This window comes from Mesoplodon densirostris, chromosome 15 (assembly GCF_025265405.1).
Source record: "Mesoplodon densirostris isolate mMesDen1 chromosome 15, mMesDen1 primary haplotype, whole genome shotgun sequence".
NCBI classification, from domain to species: Eukaryota; Metazoa; Chordata; class Mammalia; order Artiodactyla; family Ziphiidae; genus Mesoplodon; species Mesoplodon densirostris.
In genome coordinates, this window is record NC_082675.1 from 6,772,562 (window position 1) to 6,797,265 (window position 24,704).

A 24,704-nucleotide genomic window follows, 5' to 3' on the forward strand; every position below is an offset into this window, starting at 1 on the left:
CGCTTCTTAGATATTTGAATGAATTAAGATGCAAAATTATGTAGATGTGAGGGTGTATTTCCCAGTGGAGGAGGCCTCTGGGTTTTGCCCAGTCTCAAAGGAGTCTAGGCCGCCAAGGGGTTAAAAACCACTTAATACCAACAGGGACATGAAATTTATTTGAAATCAATGTCAAGAATTGGTTGTTCTTATTCTGGGGAGTAGCCAGACCTCGGCGTCTGGAATGATCTACGTGCTTAAAAATACCACTCGCCACCATTTTCTCCAGGTAATTTTCCATCCCTGCCCCCACAGTCAAGAGGAAAAAAAGTAATTCTGCAGTCCTACCTAGCTTACAAAAAAAAAATAATTAATTAATCGGTACAAGCACAAATCTCCAGGCGCCGCCAGCGCAGAAGAAGAAAGGGACCCACGCGGGCCTCGGGCACCGCCGGGACCCCAGCCCCCCAAACTTTGCCAAGTTGCGGGCGCCGAGCGCGCCCGGAGGCGCGGGGCGCGGCCGCGGGCGGAGCCGCCCCCTGACGCCGGGCCGCGGCGCGCCGGGCCGCCCCCTCCCGGCCCGGGCCGGCCCCGCTGGCTCCGCTCAAAGTTTGCGGCCGCCCTTGCGCCCGCGCGCCCGCCCGATGTATGGGTGATATACTGCAGCGGGTGTCAGGGTGAGGGACGGCCATATTTGCCGGTGCGGCCCGAGCCGTCAACAACAAAAAGTGCGCGGGAGCTCGGCGGGCGCACGGACGGGCGCACGGACGCTGGGGCCGCCTCGCTGCCGCCCGGCCTCGCCGCCTTCGCCGCCGCCCTCGCGGGCCGGGCCCCGCTGCGCCCCGGCGCGCCCCGCCGCTCGGGGGGATGTCTTACAAACCGAACTTGACCGCGCACATGCCCGCCGCCTCCCTCAACGCCGGTGAGTGAGTGCGCCCCGCGGGCCGCGCGCGCCGCGCCCCAAGTGCCGCCAAGTTGGGGGTCCGCGCGCCCGGCCCCGGCTCCCGGGGGCCCGCGGCGGCCGGGGTCGGCGGGCACCGGGTCCCGGCCCGGGGCAGCGCGGCGGCCGCCGCCATGATTCCGGTGCCCGTGCTGCCAAAGTTCGCGGGTGCGCCCCGCGCCGGGCCTCGGGGCCGGGTCGGGGCCCGGGGCACGGGCGGCCGCCGCGGTCCCCCCCACGCCGGCGGCCGAGGGCTCGTGGGGAGCGCGGCGAGCGAGGGCGGGGGAGGCTTTCTCGGCTCCTTTTTCCTCGGCTTTTGGGCGGCTCGGCGAGGGCCCCTGCCGGCGGGAGTCGGGAGCGGCCGGGCCGCGCCGGGAGCGGGCGCCGGGACCCTGGCGCGGGCCGCCCTTAGGGAGCTGGGGGCAGGTCCGGGCAGGGGGCCTGGGCGCCAGGGGTGCACGTGAGCAAGCCCGGGCCACGCGCGGGCGGCGCTGCGGGGCGGCAAGCGTGCCAGGTGCAGCCGCCCCCGAGGGAGCGGGGCCGTTGGGGTCACCGGCGTTGCAGGGGAGATCGTCGTTGGGCGCCCGCCCGGCCTGGCGCGCGGGACGGGGCGCCCAAAACGGGGCGCACGGGAGGTCCCTTCAGGCGTGCGCGGAGTGAGAGAAGTTGGAGGAGATCGGGGGCCTCGGAGCGCCTGGAGACGGCGGCTGGGGGCGTCGTTTCAGCGGGGCCCCCGCATCTCGGAGTCCCCAAGTCTGGGTTTAGAAGGCCCCCTCCTTCGGAAGCGGGAGGGCCCGTCCTCTCCTTTCCCTGGGGCTGGAGCTGGGCGGTCCCAGGAAACTCCTGCAGAAGTTGTCAGGCAGCTTTAGGCTGTGCCTAGGGTCTTGCCCCAGGGACCGAGGGCGGTAGGTGAAATTGTGGGTTCAGAGGGGACCGGCTTTGTCCCTTCACCAAGGTTCTTCTTTAGACTCTTAATGGGAAACAAACTTCCAAAAAAGCGAGGTGCATGGAGGGGGCTTGGCAGGGAGGGGTTGGCCTTACTGGTCAGAGATGCCACGCTGGCCGTTGGCCGAAGGTTCTGGGCCTTGTCTCCGAATGTTGACTCCATAACTACAAAAATCTGAAGAGGGCCCCAGGAAAGCAATATACGTATATGCGTATATATGTATAGGTGTGTGTGTGTGTGTGTGTGTGTGTGTGTGTGTGTGTGTATATGTATATATATATATTTAACTTCTTGGACACAGATTTGGGGATTGGAAAGGGTTAAGATTCAGGGGGTGGGGGATAGTTGAGTTGGTCAGATGTGGGTGCTAAGCCCCAAGAGCCCGTTTTCTCCTCAGATGTTCTCACCTCTTCTGGGGTCTGCACACCTTACCAAGACGGGCTTTGTGGACATAGTTATTTCTCACTGCCTCCCTCATCTGACTCTGGGGTGGGATGGGTGGAGGGTCTTGCTGCCAGCCCGGACTGGTGGGAAATCTCAGGCCGGCCCTGGTGCAGTTGAGGCCGGCGCTCTGAACGGGGCCCTTCGGGGATTGGGGTCACAGAGTGACAGAGGCACCCGCTGGGGACCCCGAAGCCCCCTGGGCTGGCTAGCACCTGTACACAGATTTTCTTCTTTCTCCTGCGGTGAACTCCAGGAGGACTGCGCAGGTCCCCAGGTCTCTTGTGTTTTGGTGGGGCCGCCCCCCTCCCCGTGGACCCCTTTAGAAAGGCCGGATCTCCCCGTGCCATTTGCATCCAAGATGGACTCTCCGCTGCCGCTCCTCCGGCTTCCTTGTCATCATCCCTCACACCCTCCAGCCCTGCCTCCTGCTCGAGAGTTGCCAAGCCTCGGCCTGGCCGGCGGTGGCAGTGGCGGAGTTAGACAAAGCCCCCGCCTCCCCGCCGGAGAGCCCCCCCAGGCGCCCCAAGTGGCGGGAAGGCCGCCAGCTCCCCAGGCCCGGGCGCTCTTTGTCTGGCTTGGGGGCGGGGAGCCGCGCCTGGCCCCAGGAGCTGCTGGCCTCTGCCAGTCCCTCCCTGGGCTCCGGGCCCTCCCTGGTCCCCGCACACTGCACGCATTGTCTGCGATGCTGCGTGAAGGCTGTGCTCACGCCCGGTCTGGTTTTCTCCTAGGCCTCCGGCAGCCGGCCGCTGTGTCTGCAGGAAGGTGTGGGCATGAGTGGGACTCGGGGCCCTTCCGCCAGCTCTCTCCAGGGCCACAGACACCCCCCTCTGAACACCGAGTAAGGGACTGGCGCTGGCACAGAGTCGGGGTCACCTACCACATCACCCAGGCCGTGGGAAAGTCAAGCTCTGAGCTGTTGCCTGACTCCCCATCCCCATCCCCCAAGCCCCCACCCCATTCCTCCTCCTCCCCTCAGCGTCCCCGGGACCTAACCCCAGCATCCGGGAGGAGCAGCATCTAGGGCCTTGAGACATTCTGGTGGGAACCATCACCTCAAACAGATGGAGAAACTGAGGCCCAGAGAGGGAAGGGCCTTGTCTTAGGTCACACAGCCGCGTATGGCGCAGCTGGACTGACTCCTAGTCCAAGCCCTTGGCTGTGGGAGAGAAGATGGGTCTGGGAGGCAAGAAATACAGACTTGCAGTGAGAGAAGGAGGGCAGGAGGTGGTGCAGAGAATGAACCGGAGGTGTCCAGCTCACCTCTTGCCAGGGAGTTGGAATCTTCTAGATGGCTTTAAGTGCCGAGCAGTGCAGTAGACCCCCTCTCCCCCTGCAGTCTTGCATTTAGCATACTGGCCTTACAGAGAGGTGTAATAAGTTGTGGTGGTCGGGACTTGAACCCTGGCCTGGGGCAGCAAAGCCTGAGCTACCCAGACCACACTCACCGCCCACATCAGAAGGTCAGGAAATTGGGGTTTGGCTGATGTGGTGAGGGGAGCTGGGGGTCACCCGCCCTGCCACATTCCTGTGTTCTGGCCACTGCACACCCGCAGTTGCGTCAGACGGAGGTGTGGTTCTGTAGCACAGGTGTTTCAGCTACCCCACTGTAGAGGCATGGTGATGAGGCTCTGAGGAGCACAGTGCTGTGCCCAGTCCCCAGCTTAGAGGTGGCAGAATTCACGTTTCCTAACTGGGCATCCTGTGTTTGAGCATAAATCTGGGTCCCAGTGGAGAAATCCAGGCAGGCCTGAGACCGAGGAAGACACGTCGGGTACCAAGCTGTCTACAGCTCCTGGACAGAGGGACAGGTGCGGTGTGTTAGTCTCTTATGTGCTGTGTGGCCTGGGGGCAGTGCCCGCCCTCTCTGGTCTGTGTTTCTGTCTCTGCAGTGAGGGGCTCCAAGGCCCCTTCCAGCTCCAGCAGCCTGAGCTCCTGAACTTCCTTCCTCCCCTGCCCCCTCCCCTTGCCCACACCAGATGAGCAGCTGGTCAGTTTGGCCGGCCTGGCACCAGCTGTCCATCCCCGGGGCCAAGTCTGCAGAGCCCACTGTGTGCGTGAGAGAGAGACAGTTTGGCTCCGGGGAAGGCAGGCAGAGGGGAAGCTGCTCCCCGGCCGGGCATGGAGGCATGCGGGCAGCTGCTGAGGAGGGCTAGGTAGATTCTCCATGGTTACCGCTGTTCGTAATTCTGCAGGACATCCTTTACTTGATAATGACCACTCGGACGCCATTATGGGTCTGCATGCTTCCAGCTACTGAGCTGGAGCTGGAAAATTCCCTGCTGAGGGCCTCCCACCCCCCATGCAGGAGACTCCGTTCTGAGCCGGGCCCTGGCCCCCTGTGGTCCCTCTGCTGAGGGACAGTGTCTCCCAGTGTTACAGTACGTAAGTGGGGTCTTATGCCTCCCCCATGGGGGTGAAGCCAGCCGGGCATAGATTCAGACTGCCGAGAGTCTTGTCCCCTCTTTGGAGAGGGGCGACAGGAGTTCAGAGAGGTTGAGGGGCTTGTCCGAGGACACACAGACAGGCTGTGATGTGCTCCAGATTCCTGACTTTGTGTCCAGTACCCCAGTCCCCAGCCAGGGTTGGGTCTCACAACCTCCAGATCTTCCTGTCTTCCTCACCATATACTCCAGCAGAGGTTTGGGCACACAGGAAGTCTCAGCCCAGGTGTGGACCAGCCTTAGTAGCAGATGGGCTCTTGTGGCAGCCATGTGTCTCTAGGATATCAACCTCTGGGGAGCAGGACCCAGGAAAAGGGGACTTGCAAGGGTTAGGCTGAGAATAGCAGCAGCTTTCGTCTTTGCTACCAGTTTTGACTGCATGTATGGGAAGGATTTCTGTGATTGATTAGCAATGTCTGCTGTGGTGGTGGGTGTGAAGAGCAGTGGTCTGTTGGCTACATTTTACCATCAGTCATCTACCAGGAGTATCAGCCATGGCCAAACTAGAGGACAGGAATAGGGTTCTGTATCCTCAGAGACAAAAGACCACTGTTGATGGCGTGAGTTCTGGGCCCGGGGACTCAGAGTCCTTACCTCGGATACAGTTAGCCAAGGCTACTTGATTACTGACTCCTGTCTCCTCCCCCGTAGCTGGGAGTGTCCACCCGCCCTCCACCAGTATGGCGACGTCTTCACAGTACCGCCAGCTGCTGAGTGACTACGGGCCGCCGTCTCTAGGCTACACCCAGGTATGGCAGCGGGGGTGGGATGTGCAGTGGGAGGGGCCCTAGGGGTGGCCTGGGCCAGAGGGGAAGCGGTGAAGGGAGTAGAAATGATGGAGCTGTCATCTGAGCTTCCTCAACCCAGGGCTCAGGGCATCAGAATGGAGAAGTGGCAGGGGGTTTCACGGGGGACACCGAGTGACAGGAAGGGGTGGGAGAGCTCAAAGAAGGCTGGAAGCCCCGAGAGCCACAGTTCCCGATGGGGCCACCACCCCACGTGTGTCCCTGGTGGGCCTCCTCGTGCCTGGTCCCTGGGGAGGTGAGGTCTGGCCTTGACTCTGGATCTGAGCTTGGACAGAGGAGGGGGGCCCTGCTCCCACTCACTCCCCACAAGGTTGTGGGCCCTGCAGGGAGGACGGGCCCATATCCTAGTGGAGTCCAGGTGCGTTGCAGCGAGAGCTGCTGGCCCCTCAGTTTTACACCTGGTTTACACCTGGTTCCACCAGTTACAGGACTGTGGACCGCCCCTGCCCCAACCTCCCCGAGACTTGCTTTCCCCACCGGGTTGGCGGGCCCTCGGGGGAGGCGGCCGCCGGCCGCCAGGGAAGTGCTGCCCCGCGGGGGGGACCCGGGCCGCCAGCCGGGAGATTCCCGTGGCTGCCACTCGCGTTCCGAGGTCGCCACGGAGGCCGGCCCCACGGATGAGGCGGCGGCTGGGAGCTGTGCCCCGCCAGGCCGTCCTGCCCCCGGAGGGGAGGCGGGCACGGGCAAGGTCCCCTTGAAGAGGTGGCGGCGGGAGGCTGCTGCCGAGCTGGACGAGGAGAGGAGGAAGGACCAGGAGGCCAGGAGGCGGCAGCGGGCGAGGGCCTGGGGGAGGGGGCCGCCCTGATGCAGCTAGGGGGGGAGCAGGGAGGCCCGCTGAGGCCCACAGGCCGGCGGGACCCCAGCCTCCCTGCTCCGGGTGTTTGCTCGGGCTGTTCGTGGGGTTCTGGAGAGAAAGGGTTTGTGTGTGGTGGGCCCTGCCTGCGGGGGAGGATGGATGAATTTAAATACATTCTGGGCTCTGTCTGGGTGGTCCCGGCAGTTTTTGTGGTCCTGCTGACCCCACGTGTGGCCTCCATCTCTTCCGCCCACTCTGGACCCTCAGCACCCCTCCCCCGCCATCACTTGCCCGCCCATCGGCTCCTTCAAGGAAATTCTCAGTGAACACTTTCCTATGGACAAAACAGTCTTTTTTTTTTTTTTTTTTTTTTTTTTTCATTTGAGATGACAAAAGGGCTTTCTGCAGGCTGCTGGGTGGTTGCCTCGAGTGTGTGGGGACAGTAGAGAGGGCCGGCTCCCTGCTCTGTGGTTGTCGCCCAGGTGGGCCGTGCCTGGCCGCAGCTGCCCTGGAGTCTGGGCCAGGCCGCCCTCCCTCCACCACCTGCCCCCGTCTCGGGCCTCTCCCCAGCCCTGCCCTCGTGCAGCTGGCATGCCGTGGGGTCCTGACCACGGCATTGGGGTCAGGTTGGGTTCAATCCTTCTGCACCCTTTTCTTTCTGATTCTAGGGAACTGGGAACAGCCAGGTGCCCCAGAGCAAATACGCTGAGCTGTTGGCCATCATCGAAGAGCTGGGGAAAGAGATCAGACCCACCTACGCGGGCAGCAAGAGCGCGATGGAGAGACTAAAACGAGGTAAGTCGTGGCCCAGGACTCCCTGGACAGGTGACGCCTCGCTGCTGGCGGACCCCACGGCACTGGCCTAGTAACTGTCTTGAAAGATTTTCTGGGGAAAATGGAGGGTGGCAGACGGAAGAGTCTCCCACGGCACAGGGGCTCCCGCTTTGTTACAGAATTACCGTTGGCTGTGGAGGTGTCAGGCTGGGTGAGCGGGTCTGTGGGACGTACATCTGATGGAAGGGGCTTGGCGGCCAGTTGTCAGATGCAGCGTCTAAGAAGGAAATCCCCAGGACTCCCCTGGCGGTCCAGTGGTTAGGACTCTGCGCTTCCACTGCAGCGGCCTCGGGTTCGATCCCTGGTCGGGGAACTAAGATCCTGCAAGCCTTGTGGTGCGGCCGGAAAAAAAAAGTCTTTGTACCCAGATCCTGCAGCCCTGCCCCATGCCCGCTCCGCTCCCGTTGGCCGACACTGGTCCTAGGAGCCCTGGGCAGCCCAATAAGGTAGGCTCCCAACTTGGGTGAGGCCAGTGACACGAGGCCAAGGGGGCCTGCGTTGCCCTCTGCTGTCCTCTTTGGAGCGGGGCCCAGGGGGGCGTGTGGTCCGTCCCAGTCTGGGGCCGGAGAGTGAGAACGCTTTGAAGTTCTTCCCTGATGGAAGAGGGAGGGAGGGCAGGAGGATGGTGCCACAGGAGGAAAGTGACTCCCGTGAAGAGGTGACTGGCCAGCTGACTTCAGAAGGCAGAGAAATAGGTTGGTTTTTGCTGCTTCATGAAGTGAAAGCGGCGTGGAGAGGAGAAAAGCATTTCTATTTTAGAAGGTGGCAGTTCAGCACGGTGGCTTATGTGTGAATTTAATTTTAGGAGGTTTTTTTTTTTTTTTTTTAAGGTTAAGAGCTCTAAGCACATTGGGAGAAAATCGAGAGGGGGATGTTCGCTGGCTATAAATCTGGGGCGTGACGGGGGCTGCCGTTGAGGCTACAGCTCCAGTGAAGGGCGAGGCGGGCTGAGGACAGGCTCCCACCCGAGCAGTGGGCCGGTTCATGACAGCTTTGTGAAGAGACTGACCGACTGCAGGGCTGGATCGGGGAATAACAGGCACAGGCGTGGGGAGGGCGCTGGCAGTTGGAGGCTGGAACGGAAGAGGGCTCGGGGGAGAGAAGGAGCTTAACCCCCAGTCCAGCCCTGGGGGTCAGGTGGGCATCGCTCTGCCTGCAGTCCTGGCAACGGGAGTGCCGGATACCTGACTGCAAATGCCTGGGAAGATGCTGGACCCCGCCGTCGTTCTGACAGGCGACCTGCAGCCTCCCAACAAAGCTGGCGGTTCAGGTCAACACATGGATACACCCGGTGACCGCTTCAGGGCACATCCTGGGTGAGCGGCTGTTCCCACGGGCACCCTGACCAGTAAGGTGGCCAAGTTTACATCATAGCAAGTAAGAAGGGTCATAGGGTGCAAGGGAGTCAAGCGCCAAGAATGTTTTTTGCGGTCTTTAATGGTGAAAAAAATGATTTTGTGACATGTGAACATTATGTGAAATTCAGACTTCAGTGTTATAAGTAAAGACTTGTTGGAACAGGGCCACACCCGTTGCTTATTAATGTCTGGGGCCGCTGTCGCAGTACAAGGGCAGAGTGGAGTGCTGCGACAGCGGCTACACAGCCCTTTCCAGGAAGTCTTCGGAACCTCTGGGGGGTAAGACGTGTGAGGTGGGGACACCTGAGTGACTTGGGGTGTCATTCCCAGTACCCTCTGGGGGGTCAGCTCTTGGAAGGAGTAGATTCTTGGTGTCTATTAAAATGAAATCAATATTTCATGAAGTTCAGTAAAGCCAAAAAAAGAACAAAACAAAACCCAAACAAGCAATAGATAACTCCCTAACTATAGAGATAAAAGATGAGGGGAGAATAATAGTGCACAAGATGGCATCCATCCCCTGGGGGGAAGGACAAAGCAGTGGACCAAGGTGGCCTGAGTGAGCATTCGTCTCGCACCCGAACCAGGCAGGCTGCCCGACATTGTCAAGCTCTTTGTAGAATTTCGGAAAAATAATGGTTTGAAGGCGTGGAATCTCCTAAGCGGGTCCCCGCTTAAAGAACTTGGGTGAGGACACACTTACTCCTGACATCTGGATGGTAACATGGTTCAAATAGAGTCACGTCATAAAAAGAGAGCTTGCTGGCTGTCACCTTGAGCGTGGGAAGAAACTTTTAGGGAGACGTGAAGAGGGGTTTTGGCTTTGAGGGGTGGGATGGGGTTTGGGTTGTTGGATGCAGGGCCCGAGTTTCCTCCAGTCCGAGGGTTTCGCGGTTGGTGTGGAAGGACCCTCCTCCTCTTCTGGAATGGGTGCTGCTGGCTGACGCCCGCCTCTGCTTCTCTTCCAGGCATCATCCACGCTCGAGGATTGGTGCGGGAGTGCTTGGCTGAAACGGAACGGAATGCCAGGTCCTAGCTGCCTTGTGAGCCTGGACGGTTTTCCATCTTCTTCGGAGAGAAGAAGTTACAGTTCATCTCCCCTGTTCAGATGAAACTTTTGTTTTCAAAATGGTAACAGTTTGGTTTCTCCTCCCCCTGCCCCTCCCATGGTTCACTAGGCTCCGAATCTACAGTCTGTAACATTGAGGAAAGATTTGGCAGTTGATTGGGAGTTACATTTTACATAGTTAGGAACTACCCAGGTGTTTGTTGTTGTTTTTTAAAGCATTGATTCAAAAGATGCACGTAAAAATTCCCTGTCTTACAGCAAACTAGTTTGCCTCCAAGATACCGGCGTCTCGCTCTCCTCTTTTGAATACGTTTATGTAACCCGGACTGTTCTTTGTTCCTTTTCATAAGCTGATACAACTTGAAGGGGGTTTTTTTTGTAGTGCGGACTTGACAGCACACTTCACTAGTAGCTGGTCCCCTCGCTTCCCATACACTATAGATGCTGCTTAACGTAAATTCTTTTTTGCTTAAGCATCTGCATGACTATTAGTGCTTTGAAGTCGATTTTAAAAATGCACAAGTTATACATACAGAAGAGCAACCTCTCAAACCAAACCCAACAAGGATCCCCGAAATTTTTCCTGAGACTATATGTAGATTTCAGTTCTGCCTCCTGTAAGTTGATCCAAACATCTGGAAGAAAATGGAACTGTTTGCATCTTTGTATTTATTACTCGATGTAATAAAGCTTATTTTCATTAACAGCTTGTATTAAGATGTGGGTTCCGCAAATTCTTGGTGGTGTTTTAAAGAACAGCTCCTCAGCGAGTGGGGAGAGACCTGTCAAAGGGCGTTTTCCCACCTGGTCTAGAAACATTTTGCGTGACAATATCAGTAGCACAACAGGCCAGGGACAGGATGTGCCGGTTAAGTCAGAAGGCAGGGATCAGGTGAAGCTGCGTTATGGATGCATCTTAACTGCAGCAGATGTTAAGTGTGTACCAGGAAAGAAAACAAGAGTAGAGGCGATGTTATTGATTTCGCCCTTTCTGTGCTCCCCTAGGTTAGGCCATTGTTTTTAGGAACTTATCCTGTGAGCATTTAAACTCAAGCTAGCTACTTCATCCTGTTCTCACTGGAAGAACTACCTGCTCTGGTGCTGGGAAAACTGGGTTGCCTTGGATGTGTTGAGGATTCATGGGGTGGTCCCCAACAGTGCCTTCCAAAGGGACTTTGAGGTCATCCTTACTATATTCCTTAGGCACCGATCCCGATGTAATGAGGATTCCCCGTGGTGAGGGGTAGACTAAGACAAAAGGAGGGACGTGGTCAGTTTCACAGGCATGAGGCCAGGTCCCAGCCATGACATCTCTAAAGGCCAGAGGAATGGATACCAGGCAGTCGGCTTGTCTGCATCTCCTTCGTGGACATGACAGGAAATTCAAAAAGGTTCAAGAAGGGAGACAGAAATGAAAGCTTCTATCCCTCTTGTCTGAAGCTCCCCAAACTCCCTTCCACTGTTACGGTCCTCTGTGTACCATTCCAGATACTTCACTGGGCTCCCTTCTAAAAGGAGGCTGGAGCTGGGAAGGGCCCTGCACACTGCGACCAGAGGTCGAGAGCCTTGCGTAGAGCTAAACTTCCAAACCAGGCTACTCCGAGGTGAGAAGACCCTTACCTGGCTTCTTTACAGGTAACTTTATTTGGATGCACGCAGTCTGGTCTTCACTGATGAGGCAGACCCTATGTCTGACAGTGGCGTCTCACCTCACGGTTTGTTTCCCTACTACTTGTAGGCATAAACTTCCAGATGTGTCCTAACAAACCATGCCTAAAAACCCCCAATTTGTAAGGTCAAATCCAGCTTGAAGGATGGTATCAAGCAAATTCACAAACCCAAGTTTCTGAAACCTCATCTTTTATAAACCTACTACTTGTAAATCAGCATACAGAGAATGACATGTGTATTTCCACATCAGAGAGGTTACTTGTCAACATACAGTCTATTAAGCTAATAGGGTAAATGGGCAAGTAACTTACTAACTTGTAAATCTTTCGCCATCTTGTTTTCTTTCGTTTTCTTAATGACATCTATGTATCACTGAGCAATGACCTTCCAGCAGATGACAAGGAGGCACTAAATGATATTGTTTGACTCAATTCTATGGTTTTCCATAAAAAGTCCATTATTAACATTAACGTTTTCCGAAAATATTTTCATTTGGGAATTCCCTGGCGGTCCAGTGGTTAGGACTTTGCGCTCTCACTGCCGGGGCCCAGGTTCAATCCCTGGTCCGGGAACCAAGTTCCCACAAGCCTCATGGTGCAGCCGGAAAAAAAAAAAAAACAACTTTCATTTCTAACTTCTGATAACAAAACAAGATAGAGTCACACAAGTGTATAGCTTAAAAGGTGACATACTTCTAACTACCGTCCAGGTCAAGACACAGAACCCTGTCAGCGGCCCAGAAGCCCCTCCAAGCCCCGCGTCACGACGACGGCCTTTCCTCCCCCAAAAAGTGCCCTTGTCCTTCTACAGTAATGACTTCCTCGTGTTCCTTTTTACAGTTTTATTCTCAAAGTGTGCATTGCTATTCACTACAGTTTGTCTGCTGTTTAGAAACTCTGCCGTCTCTGGAGCCCGTCACAGCTGCGGTGGTGGTGGAGCTCACACCGTCCCTGGAGGCATCCGGCAGGTTCTTTTTTTAAAATTATTTATTTATTTTTGGCTGCGTTGGGTCTTCGTTGCTGCGCGTGGGCTTTCTCTAGTTGGGGCGAGCGGGGGCTACTCTTCATTGCGGTGCGCGGGCTTCTCACTGCAGTGGCTTCTCTTGTTGCGGAGCACGGGCTCTAGGTGTGCAGGCTTCGGTAGTTGTGGCTCGCGGGCTCTAGAGCGCAGGCTCAGTAGTTGTGGTGCACGGGCTTAGTTGCTCCACAGCACGTGGAATCCTCCCAGACCAGGGCTCGAACCTGTGTCCCCTGCATCGGCAGGCGGATTCTTAACCACTGTGCCACCAGGGAAGTCCCATCCGGCAGGTTCTTTCAGTCAGAATCTGCAGTCCTTTCTCTGGGCGCATTTTTACTTGATTCCCATTGTTCTTTCAGGAGTTTCTTTTTCTCTAGGGTCTCCTTTGCTCTTTTTTTTCTTTCTTGCTTTCTCTTCTCTGCCTCTCGTTTTTCTTTGTAAACAGGACTGTTTTCACCGTTGTAGAAAACATCCACTTTCTCTTGCAGGATTCTCCGAGCTAGCTTTCTGTTTTGATCGACGGATCTAGTCTGGTGGCACTGTAAGAGATAACATTTCATAATGTGAAAGCCAGTGTGTTCTGGGCAGGACCTCAGGAATCATTAAATTCAACCTAGTCCCTTTATAGAGTGGTCAGGCCCGCAGAGAGAAAGCCACTTGTCAGGAGTCCCAGTAGGTCAGTGACAGGACGAAGGCCATACCCTTTCCTGCCTCTGCTCAGCGCCCGCCCAGTCCCACACCCCAGCTGTATTATGTGGCTTTCACTGTGACTGTTCCAGTATTAGGAGTATTGTTTTGTTTAGAAGTAACAATAGCCTTCAAATAACTTAAAGTTCCCAAATAATTTTGAGAACGTCAACCAGTATGTCTAAGCAAGCCCTTTGTGTGCCCCGTTTATAAATGTAAACTTCTCTCTGAAGGAGGAAAATAGCCTTTATTATTAGTCAGCCATAATATTCATTACATAATATCTCCGTTATCACTGGTGAGTGCCTTGCAAAGCAATTTGATAAAAGAAATTCTGTGAAATTAGGATGAAAGGATAGTACCGAAAGCAAAGTTGGAGTAAGCTATATAAAATAGATTTCAGAATTTTATTTGTTGCTCACGAAGGTCACTTTTTTCGAGGAGGAAAAGAAAAATGAGATTTTCACTAATACACTCTTGGCTCAAAAGCGTGGTAGCGAAGAACAGCTGTTCGGGACAGACTTGGGTTCGGTCTGGGCTGACTCTGCTGCAGGTGCAGGAGGCCCCTCGTGCCTCAGATTCCACATCACGAGTGTAGGCTGTGACGATTAAGAGTTAACTCGAACGTGAAGTGGCTCAGAACAGGGCCGGCCACAAGCTCACGTGATATGTAAGTACTTGTGAAAGGTACCGCTGGTGTGCGAAAACCTGCCTCTGCTCTCTCTGCTGTGCCTCAAGGCTTGTGCTGCCTTCAGGGCCCTGGGGATACGGAATGGACTGGCAGTTCCAGAGGCAGTGGGCCGCTACCAAACCAGGACACAGGAGAAAAGCACTGCACCGTTTCCTAGAGGTTCAGAATGTATTGACAGCTGGCGATATTTTGATCAGAGGTTGGTTTTTTATATTCAGAAGAAAGACTCCTACAGGCAGCTGTGCCTGGCGTTTTTCCTCTGAGGGCTGAAATCGGGTTGCCAACGTTATCTCACTCAGTCCTTTTCCAGAAGGGTAAGTGTCACTGACATTTACCAAAGAGGGGACCGAGGGACATGGAGAATGCGACCACCTGAGCGATCAGCCAGGAGGCTAAGGGCTGAGCCCGCTGGCGGACAGCCTGGGCCCACGGCAGTGCCGCAGAGCTTTCTGCAGCCACCCTGCAGCCCAGTGGCTCGACAAGAACCGTGGCCTGCCAAGTTCAAGGACAGCAGCAGTAAGAGCGCAACTGCAAAGGATCCTGGAAGGAGGCTCCTGACGCCGTGCAGGAGGTTCTGCCTGGGAGGAACGCTCGGGACCGGGCACGAGACCTGCAGTCCCTCTACTGCCGGGGCCATGGTGAGAACTAAGTTTTCACTCAGGAGAAACCAGGGGACCCCCACGGCCGCCTTCCTCTACCTTGACGACAATGCCTGAGGGGACGTGCCTGAGCACCACGCAGTTGCTTGTTTTGTTGGTTGCCTGGCCCCCTGGCCCATGTCCTTTTACAAACTGCTCCTCAAGTTCACGCTCATCCAGGGAGGGCAGAGCAGGGTGGTCCTTCTTGCCTGCCGCCTGGACTGGAGCGACCGCTGTTCCAGGGGATAAGAGCTCCGGCTTCTCACGGGGCCGGAGTCCCCAGGGCACCGTGCACACTCTGGTCAGTGGGGCAGGAAAACGGAACAGACCCGAGGTGCTCATAGCGTGCGGCTCTGCCTGCTCAGGACCTGAGTAAGACAGAAACGACAGCCCTTCAGCCTTGGTGGCGCTCAGGATTATACCGCAGGTTCTAAAATCACCTTTCATGAACCAGTTCAAACGATGACCACCCATCTGGCAGGCAGGGGGTTTAGGAAATTAGTGCAGACAGCATACTCGGCAACACACACCTCTCCCCGGCCCTGCATTGTCTACCGTGTTCTCAGCAGTACAGGCCTTGCCAACTGATAAATATTTTCTTATAACAGACCCAAAAATGTCTTCAAAGCACCCAGAAGTGTTGTTTTCTCAGGAAGGGAGGCTTTGAGTGTAAAATTCAAAAGAACAGGGCTGTAATTTGATAAGGAAATATTACATAGTACATCACACAAGAATTAGGATCTGAGTCAAGGGACATTATTTAAGTGGGTGAGAATCTTTGAAATCAAAAATGGAAAGACGACAGTACGTGATAGTCTATTTTATAGCTTGAGCTTAAACAGTCTGACACAGTAAATATCACTATCAATCAATGTCATGATTGCTGTTTTTTCATGTTTCCAGTTTCGTGGGTTTGAATAGGAACATCTGTTCCCTCAGAAGCACTGCCAATCACACGATGCAACCAGTTCTCATCCTCAGAACCACCAAGTCAACTGATTTTTATTAAGGTGCCTGTTAGGTTCAAAGTATGAGGTGAGGTATAGGGAGTGAGGTGAGGTCAAAGAGAGCAAGACGCTATCTTCATGGAGCTCACAGCCTAGTGGGAGAAGATATTCAAGAAGAAAGCGAGGGGTGCTGACAAGAGATTTCAGTAACTACTCGAGACTAGCCTAAGGCTGAAAGTCTTAGTTGACAAATGAATAGTATAGAGAATAACAGCCATGAGGGTATAGTGAACCCCACAGGCCTTTGCTTTTTTCCGAGGGGAGGAGGGCAGAGCATCTGAAAGGTATCACCTCTTTTCAGAGACCTACATATTCCCCATGTGAATGGGGTCAGGGTTGAGGAGTCACAACTTTTGCCCATTTTCTCATCTGGAAAATGGGGGGAATAAGCCCTCTCCATGCATCCCACACAGGCTTAGAGTAAAATCAGAGAAAATAGTATATTCTGGAAAGGGCTTTGCTGATACCTCTGAAGGCATGAGACTGGTTTTTAGCAAAATCCCTGTCACCAGGGCTTTCCTGGTGGCACAGTGGTTGGGGATTCGCCTGCCAATTCAGGGGGCATGGGTCTGAACCCTGGTCCAGGAACATCCCACATGCTGCGGAGCAACTAAGCCCGTGCGCCACAACTACTGAGCCTGCGCTCTAGAGCCCACGAGCCACAACTACTGAAGCCTGCGCGCCTAGAGCCTGTGCTCCGCAACAAGAGAAGCCACAGCAATGAGAAGCCCACGCACTGCAATGAAGAGTAGCCTCCGCTCACCACAACTAGAGAAAGCCTGCGCGCAGCAACGAAGACTCAACGCAGCCAAAGGTGAATTAAAAAAAAAAAAAAATCCCTGCCACCCAGGCAGATTTGGGGAACTATGAGTGTGACACTCGCATGCTACTTCTTGATCAAGGATTATGTAGGCACTAAAAGCATACATTGCTCTTTTTAACAAGTGCTTCCTGTGAGGCTCTAAACAGCTTCTTTTACCACTTGAAACCTTGTAAATTCTAGCTCTTGGCAACTGGTCTCTAACACAGGTAGGAACTGGAGTTTACCTAAGGCAACTTCCTCAGCCAAAAGTAACGTACCATCCACCGAATTATTTCACTAGGTTTCTCTCGGCTCAGTTACCTTTCACCCACCAGCAGTTCTGACGGCTAACCTCCACTGGGCTCAACGCTGATCGCTAGATAAGCTTAATGCAGAAACATGCTAGCAGGCACTGCTTCCTTGTAAATATGTGCATTTTCTGTTATTTGAAATCCAAGTGCCTTTCTCAATTATCAGTACAGATGACACTGGTCATTTTTAGAATGAATACAGTACTCTTCATCCCTATCTCTACTATTTCTATGGAAAATAAATATAATGAAATGTACTCTTCAAGCTTTAGGCCATGCTAGTTTTCAGTCCTATGACACATGTTCTTTGTGAAAAGCACGACATTCAGCATGTGCTGAGCAGGTTCCCTCAGTCCCGGGGGATGATAATTAAGGTGGTGTCGGCTCGTAATGTGCTCTGTGGCTACCAAGGGAGATTTTTTTTTTTTTTTTTTGCGGTACGCGGGCCTCTCACTGTTGTGGCCTCTCCCGCTGCGGAGCACAGGCTCCGGATGCGCAGGCTCAGCGGCCATGGCTCACGGGCCCAGCCGCTCCACGGCATATGGGATCCTCCCGGACCGGGGCACGAACCCGTATCCCCTGCATCGGCAGGCGGACTCTCAACCACTGCGCCACCAGGGAGGCCCCAAGGGAGATATTTTGAAACAGAGTATGCCAGTGAAAGTGGTGCTTTGAACACTGCTTCTGTTTACTGTGTGTGAAATATGTCAGAAGTATCCTCAGGAAAAGATAAAGATAAACCCAGGCACATTCTCTGAAATCTCTACAACAAAGAATCCACTCCCCTATAATGATTAAATGAATGAGACTAAGTTGATGTCCAAAATTTCCCTCCCCTTATTTCTGCTTTCAATCCACAGAACACAATTCCTTTGTGTATCAGACAGTGTCTAGTCCCTGGATTAGGTTCATGGAACAGGAGGCCAGTACCTCTCTTGGGGCTTCTCTTCCGTTAGTAAATCTGACCAGGCAGGAAGGCAGTGGAATATAGTGCAGCGACAAAGCAAGGAAGCAGGTCTGAGACGGGGTGAAACTCCCAGACAAAGGGCGGAGAGGACAGCGCTTTTCTCAGCTGCTTTGTCACCAGCCCACTGTGTTTCAAATCTACCTTTCTGTCCTAGTTCAGAGCTGACACACACAGGAAGGTCTCCCACCCAACTGGAGTTCGAGAAGGTCCCCAGTGTTCAGTTACTGGCTGCTTTGTTTAACAGCTAATTCCAACAGCCAATAGGACGATTCCAAATACTTTTAGTATCTCCTGGAGCTCTGGCTGTACTCCAATGGTGGCTAAAAATGACAAACACACCCATGGTTCCACTTCCCCAAAGCCCAGAGAAGAATACGGATTGGATTTCAGTTTTTGTGATACCCACAGAGCAACCCAAAGTCTTCGGGGAACAATGAAAGCAGCTCAAACTAGAGCTCATCGTGACATTAAAAAAAGAGAAAACAGGGCCTCCCTGGTGGCGCAAGTGGTTGAGAGTCCGCCTGCCGATGCGGGGGATGCGGGTTCGTGCCCCGGTCTGGGAGGATCCCATATGCCGCGGAGCGGCTGGGCCCGTGAGCCATGGCCGCTGGGCCTGCGCGTCCGGAGCCTGCGCGTCCGGAGCCTGTGCTCCGCAACGGGGGAGGCCACGGCAGTGAGAGGCCCGCATACCGCAAAAAAAAAAAAAAAAAAAAAAAGAGAAAAGAATGGTAACAAGCGGTGTGCGTAAGGGGAAACCAGCAGTCACGACAGCGCGCCCCGATTCCCTCCCATGGGTGGGAGCGTCGGGCCCGGCCGGCTCTCCACCCCAACTCCCCTCGGCTCCGCTCTTCCTTGGAGGGTGGCGTCTGCGCTGAACAGCTGGCTGCCATTTAGGTTAAAGCCACGCTCTCTCTCACTTGGTCAAGTTAAGAGATAACAGGGCTGACGCTTTTGAAACAGGCAATGTTAATTTGTTCAATGAATATTTTCAACATCCACTATGTGCCATGCATGGGCCTCGATGAGTCCAATGAGCCTGTACCATGAAAGAGAAATGAAGACATCCGTAAGTAAGATACATGCCAGGGCCCGGAACGGATGACACGCCATAGAGCAGCGGTTCTCACACGTCACTGTGCTCCCAAGTCACCAGAAGGCTGGTTGTGGGGACTTGGAAGCTGCATCCTATTAGGCGCCTTTCTTCGTGACTGGATCCAGCTGGTACACAGTTCCTCCTCTAGCTTCCACGATCAGCCCAAACCAAGACTGACACCTAGCTCGTGGGTGGCATGCTCAGCTCTGGAATGTGGCCTGTGACCAGAGCAAACAATCACATATTTCAACAAGATGCAGTGAGGTGAGGCTTGTTTCACCAACAGCCGAAATGCTCCGGAGAGCAGTAAAGGGATGCTACTGCCTTTGTGTCTCTGAGACAGAGAGAGGATATTTGAATCTGGAAGACATAGGATTTCAACTCTGGACCCACCTGTGGATACCATTTGCCTAAAATTCACTGTTTAAGTATTTTTTAGAAAGGTGGAGCACTAGTTTCTCTTCACCACAACTTTCATGGCGTATCAACCTTGCAGAAATGTCATCCGAACTAACCGCAAGAACAGATGCGGTGATGCGCTGAAATGGAGTGCTTTGGGAAAGAAGACTGTTAAAACTCTTGCGGCTCGAACTTTCATGCACAAATTTCCTAGGGATCCTGTTAAATAGGATACGGCTCATTAGGGCTGGGGTGGGGCCTGAGACTCTGCATTTCTAACCAGCCCCCAGGTGAGGTGGTTGCTGCCTGCAGTCCTGGCTCTTAAGGTCATATGACTGCTGGATGAAAGCCCCACGATCATGATGGCAGTGCTGATGATGGAGAAGGTGTAAAGGAGAGAACAGGCGGGAGAGGAAGAGAAGACAAATGATTATCGAATTGAGCGAAAACAGGTGAAATGGTCACAAGGGCATTGAGAAACTGGGTCATCTGAAAAAAGAACATCAAAAACGTTGCTTCTGTTGCATTAATCTTTTTTTAAAGCTGCCTTCTTCTAAGTCTTTATTGAATTTGTTACAATACTGCTTGTTTTATGTTTTGTTTTTTTAGTGGGAGGCATGTGGGATCTTAGCTCCGTGACCTGGGATTGAACCCGCATCCCCTGCATTGGAAGGTGAAGTCTCAACCACTGGACCGCTAGGGAAGTCCCCTGCATTAATGTTCTAGAACAGCACTGTCCAGTAGAAATATAGTGCAAGCCACATGTGAAATTCTAAATTCTCTTATAGTCACGTTAAAAATCGTAAAAAGCAACTGATGAATTTCAGTATACCTTAATCTAATATATCCCAAATATTATTACTTCAACATATCATCAATATAAAAAATTACTTAGATTTTTTTATATGAGGTCTGCAAAATCTGAAGTATGGCCACGCTTACAGCACATGTCAGTCTGGACTAGCCACGTGTGCCCGCAGCTACTGTAGTGGAGGAGGTCGCTCTAGAATCTTGCTATCAGACTGTGGTCCACAGAGCAGCAGCCACAGCACCATCTGGGAGCTTGTTAGGAATGAAGAAGCTCAGGACCTTCTAAATGAGAACCTGTGTGTTTTTTTGTTTTGTTTTTTTTTTGGCTGTGCCACACGGCTTGCTGGATCTCAGTTCCCCAACGAGGGATCGAACCCGGGCCCACAGCAGTGAAAGCGCAGAGTCCTAACCACTGGACCTCCAAGGAAGTCCCAGAGAACCTGTGTTTTAATAAGATCCTCAAGTGATTCAGAGGCACACTGAAGTTTGAGAAGCAAAGGACACAGGAATTAGCAAGTTCTTCCAACTGCTAGGACAGACACTTTTAAGAGCTATTGTCTCTTATGTTTATAATGTTTAAAAAGTTGAGACCAGAATTCAGGAGTGCTGATTACCTGCTTAGTCATGGTCTTGCTTCCCCCTCCCGAATAAGGAGATAAAATAGGTCTCAAAACAATGACCTAATCAATGGGGAAGGACCAAACACAGTGAGCTTTACAAAGACAATATGGCCAGCTGATGGCACCAGAAGCTAAGTGAGGGGATGGTTTTCTGTGAAATGCTTAATAATAGTCTATGTTTCAGAAGCGTGTCTTGGTGCTCCCTGCTGAATGGGAGTCAAGATAAAGCAGCCTTTCTCTCCTTTTCACATCTAGCTCATCCTCCTGTTCTAGCTGCCTGAGATCCTTAAGAGGGCTGGAACAGCTCCCCAGACGGAACCCCTGGGAACTTTGGCTCAGGCTTGAAATAGACCCTGTCATTTCCTAGGCTGGGGGCTCTACGCTCAAGATGGAGCACCTTTCAGCCACAGTAAGTGTTTCCAGAGAATTATTTCTCAAATAAGAAAACCACAATGGACTGAGCAGGAAAGGACAACAGGGCTGCTATCCTTGATCTGGGAGGACAAGAGGGAAAGGAAACTACTCTGAGTTTGGTCTAAATTTCATAGGCTTACTGCTGCACAGCTCAAGAGACACTAAAGAAGTAGATAAAAAGAAAAGCTTTCAATTCATACAATACCAACGTCCCATTCAGTTTTTTTTTAAAAAACAGAAAACTTCAAATCCACAATTACATCTGCCCTATTTGGGCGCACCACTGTGATTTTCTTCTATTTATGGCACCTAACAGGAACTTTTTTTTTTTTTTTTTGTGGTACGTGGGCCTCTCACTGTTGTGGCCTCTCCCATTGTGGAGCACAGGCTCCAGACATGCAGGCTCAGCGGCCATGGCTCACGGGCCCAGCCACTCCGTGGCATGTGGGATCTTCCTGGACCAGGGCACGAACCCGTGTCCCCTGCATCGGCAGGCGAACTCTCAACCACTGCGCCACTAGGGAAGCCCGCTAACAGGAACTTTATAATTTATCAACTACACTATTAAAATAAGACAAACACATTAAAACAGCAATAACCACACTCCACATTTTCCTCTAAAAGTCTCAAAGACTCTGTTACCATTAATGATGCTTTGTATTTGTTTAGGACTTAGGTTTTCAAAGCACGTTCAAATATGTTAGCGTAGTGAATATTTCATACAAATAAAGAAAAGAAGGGATGTATACTATGTGGAATATTTCAGGAAGACTTATTTTGGAAGAACATTACGTAGTCCATTTTTTTAAACTAAATTTGTCCTTCCTGCTGCTTGTTTCTTTACCTTTCATAACATCTCCAGATTTGTCCTTCCCCCAGCTCCTTAGAAAGCGTTAGCTCATTTTCCTCAACGCTCTCTTCTTGACTCCCCCTCTCACTTTGTCCCCAAAAGGCCATACTGCTTTGTAGTCAGCGTGACCTGCGTCAATGCCTTGCCTCCACAATTTACTCACTGTGCAACTCTGGCCACGTTTCCACATCTGTAAAACAGAGGTAATACCACCAAGGGAGAGAAAAAAATGGTACACGTCACCACAAATGTAAAGTGCTTAGGATCCCTAAATTACAAAGCTCAGGAACCTCTGGCTAACACACCACAAGCCCAATCTGCAAACGGATTATTTCATGGACTTTTGTTTTAGAAGCTCAGTGAAAAGGTAGTCTAGAAAATCACCTGCAAACAATTTTACTTGGCATGGTCCAATTTAAGAAATACTTGGAAACCATGAAATTACCGAAGATATGCTGTTTGGTGAGATCATAATTGTGGTCTATGAAATCAGGTGTAAAAGAGATAATTATGATGCCAAGAATATAGCGTGACTTCCCAGAAGGTTCAAATTGAAAGATAAAAACTACCTTCATCACAGCAAGTCCTGGTTTAAACATAGAGATCTTTAGTAATTATCTGATATAGTAAAAAAAATCATGAAGGACAGAAAAGATGAAAAAAGTCACGTTTAAATGTACACCTGATTATTCCTTTTCATTTTCAATGGTTAAACTATAAAGTTTTAGAGTTCCTCATTTTTGCTGTGGAGGACGTCCCTCCTCCAACCCCCACCAATGACAAGCTGTTTTGTATATAAAAATAAATGACACAGTAACACCCTGGTTAACAAACATTAAATGCCTCAAGCCATTAGCAGCCACTATTACGGAACAGCCTAATCTTATCCCAGAGTGAAAGATCTCCACTCAAAAGCGGCAATTTGACGTCATCGTGGCAAAAGAGGAACACCTGAGCAATACAAAGATGTTATAATAAAATCATATAGTTTTTTTTGATACTGAGCTCCATGAGCTGTTTGTATATTTTGGAGATTAATCCTTTGTCTGTTGTTTCATTTGCAAATATTTTCTCCCATTCTGAGGGCTGCCTTTTTGTCTTGTTTATGGTTTCCTTTGCTGTGCACCCTTATAAGGGCATAAAATAGTGGTGTAAGCTTGTATACAAGTAATGCAAAATCTCCAGTATGAGGGGGGTGTTAAATTAAGATGAATAGTTCTTACACTTAATATATACTTGAATTTCTGACACCTTCTACTTCTGTTTTCTATATTCAGAAATAATTAATATGGACTTTAAAAACCTCCTCTCTGTTTTTATAAAGCTTCTCTCTAGACCAATTAGTCAAAAGCAATTTCCACTCTGAATTTGTAAAAATTACGACACTACCAAAGAGCTTAACCTAAATTAAGAAGTAAGGTGTGGGGCTTCCCTGGTGGCGCAGTGGTTGAGGGTCCGCCTGCGACGCAGGGGACAGGGGTTCGTGCCCCGGTCCGCGAAAATCCCACATGCCGCGGAGCGGCTGGGCCCGTGAGCCATGGCCGCTGAGCCTGCGCGTCCGGAGCCTGTGCTCCGAAACGGGAGAGGCCACAACAGTGAGAGGCCCGCATACCGCAAAAAAAAAAAAAAAAGTAAGGTGTGTATAACCTTACCAAAATATTTTGTATCAGTTGGTTAACAAGATAATTCAGTTAATTAGAATACTAGCTTCTGAACATGCTGGCTTATTAAAACATTAATAGATTTTTTGGAAAATTATCTAAAAATGACACTGCCAAAAACAAAAACGCACTCAAACTAAACAAAGTCCATCAGATTTTGTAGCAAAAAGCAATGATCTCTTGCCTCTTGCATGGTTGGGAACTAATCTCCAGTACTCGGTTTTGGGGTTAACATTTTTCTTGCAAGGAAACACACCTCCCTTTGCCTGGAGCCATCTCAGGAATCCACTTTCCCGTCCTAGTGTGAGGATCTCAAGTAACAGATTTTGCAGCCAACTGAAATTAGTGGTAAAACCGCGTTTTGTTTTGTTTTTGTTTTGGGGTGGACTTGAAAGAAACATGGTTGCTGAAAACAGAGCCGTGTGCTTAAAAATGATTTGATTTTGGTTGGGTCTTAACACAAGCACAATACTGACGGGTGGATTAACGCAATTGGGAGGAGGGTTCGATTTACTTAAGCTTGAACTCTACCACAGACGGATGGGGTTTTGGAGAGACTGAATTTCTACTGTTGAGACAAAATTGTCAGATATTCTTAGGAGGCTCAGATCAGATGGAATGCCTCTTGGCAGATTTGTTTGTCCAAGGGCAAATAACATCTGCTCCGTCCTGGCTTCTCCGGCACACCTAAGGACAAGGCTGGCGAAGTCCCTTTATCGTAGGCTCTGGACACTCGGAGGAAAATCTAAGAACTCGAAGTACCTTAAAGGGTAAGAACCTTTCGTCTGAGAAAGGCGAACTGACCAGTGCGTGTGAGATGGGCTGGGGGCCCACGGAGAGGGTTCTCTGTGGTTCGAAAGGCTGGGCAAGAGGAAAACACCCACGATGCCTAAAACAGGCCCAGCTGCGTGCTAACAGGTCCCTCCCTAAGCCTCCGCCGAACAAGTCAACGAGCATCGTTCCATTCGTCCTCGGGCCTCGGTGCAACTGTTTTCTCTACAAGGGTGGGTTCTCCTCGCCCGCCCCTCCAAGTCCTTGAAGAGCCCCAGTGCCGACCCCCACCAGCCTAGGGTAAAGCCGGTCCAGGGTAAACTTAGATCGGCTGTCCGGGCCGGCTTCACCTCACCGCCAGCGGGGCCTCAGGTCAATGCGCTGCGCGACTCAGGGTCGCAAACGGGGAAAATCACGGGTCCCAGCTCCCAGTCCTCTCTCCGGAGTCTCTAACAATCGTGGGCAACCGTGTGGGTGTCGGGCTTCTCCGCAGACGCTTACCTGACCTCAGGACTGGTGCTCCCGCCCCCAACGTTCTGGGTGAACCGGAATGGCCGCAGGAGCGGTAACGCAAACGCACTCCCGCGCCTGCGCACGCGCCGTACTCCTGCCGCAGCCCCCCTTCACAAACCCGAGCCCCCGTCTTACTAACTGCGCATGCGGGAAGCTGAGGCTTCTTTCC

General features: G+C 52.3%; 2 protein-coding genes across 5 annotated transcripts; one reads left to right on the top strand and one right to left on the bottom strand.

The window, feature by feature from the left end:
• Positions 1-565: 565 nt before the first annotated feature.
• Positions 566-10,317, top strand: CDK2AP1 (cyclin dependent kinase 2 associated protein 1). Of its 2 annotated transcripts, none has more exons than XM_060118106.1 (4): positions 566-901; positions 5,402-5,499; positions 7,021-7,147; positions 9,513-10,317. In XM_060118106.1, exons 1-4 carry the CDS (start codon positions 847-849, stop codon positions 9,578-9,580), a joined length of 348 nt encoding a protein of 115 aa, XP_059974089.1. In that variant the 5' UTR covers positions 566-846; the 3' UTR covers positions 9,581-10,317. The 2 variants fall into 2 exon arrangements, with proteins under 2 accessions (XP_059974089.1, XP_059974090.1); XM_060118107.1 differs by lacking the exon at positions 566-901 and adding an exon at positions 3,050-3,147.
• On the bottom strand, positions 8,625-24,608 carry MTRFR (mitochondrial translation release factor in rescue). 3 transcript variants are annotated; one of them, XM_060118105.1, is made up of 4 exons: positions 24,524-24,608; positions 21,754-21,780; positions 14,378-14,685; positions 8,625-12,840 (listed from the first exon to the last, which is right to left on the bottom strand). In XM_060118105.1, exons 3-4 carry the CDS (start codon positions 14,657-14,659, stop codon positions 12,598-12,600), a joined length of 525 nt encoding a protein of 174 aa, XP_059974088.1. In that variant the 5' UTR covers positions 14,660-14,685; positions 21,754-21,780; positions 24,524-24,608; the 3' UTR covers positions 8,625-12,597. The 3 variants fall into 3 exon arrangements, with proteins under 3 accessions (XP_059974088.1, XP_059974087.1, XP_059974086.1); XM_060118104.1 differs by lacking the exon at positions 21,754-21,780; XM_060118103.1 differs by lacking the exons at positions 21,754-21,780; positions 24,524-24,608 and adding an exon at positions 21,585-21,747.
• Between the last annotated feature and the right edge of the window lie 96 nt (positions 24,609-24,704).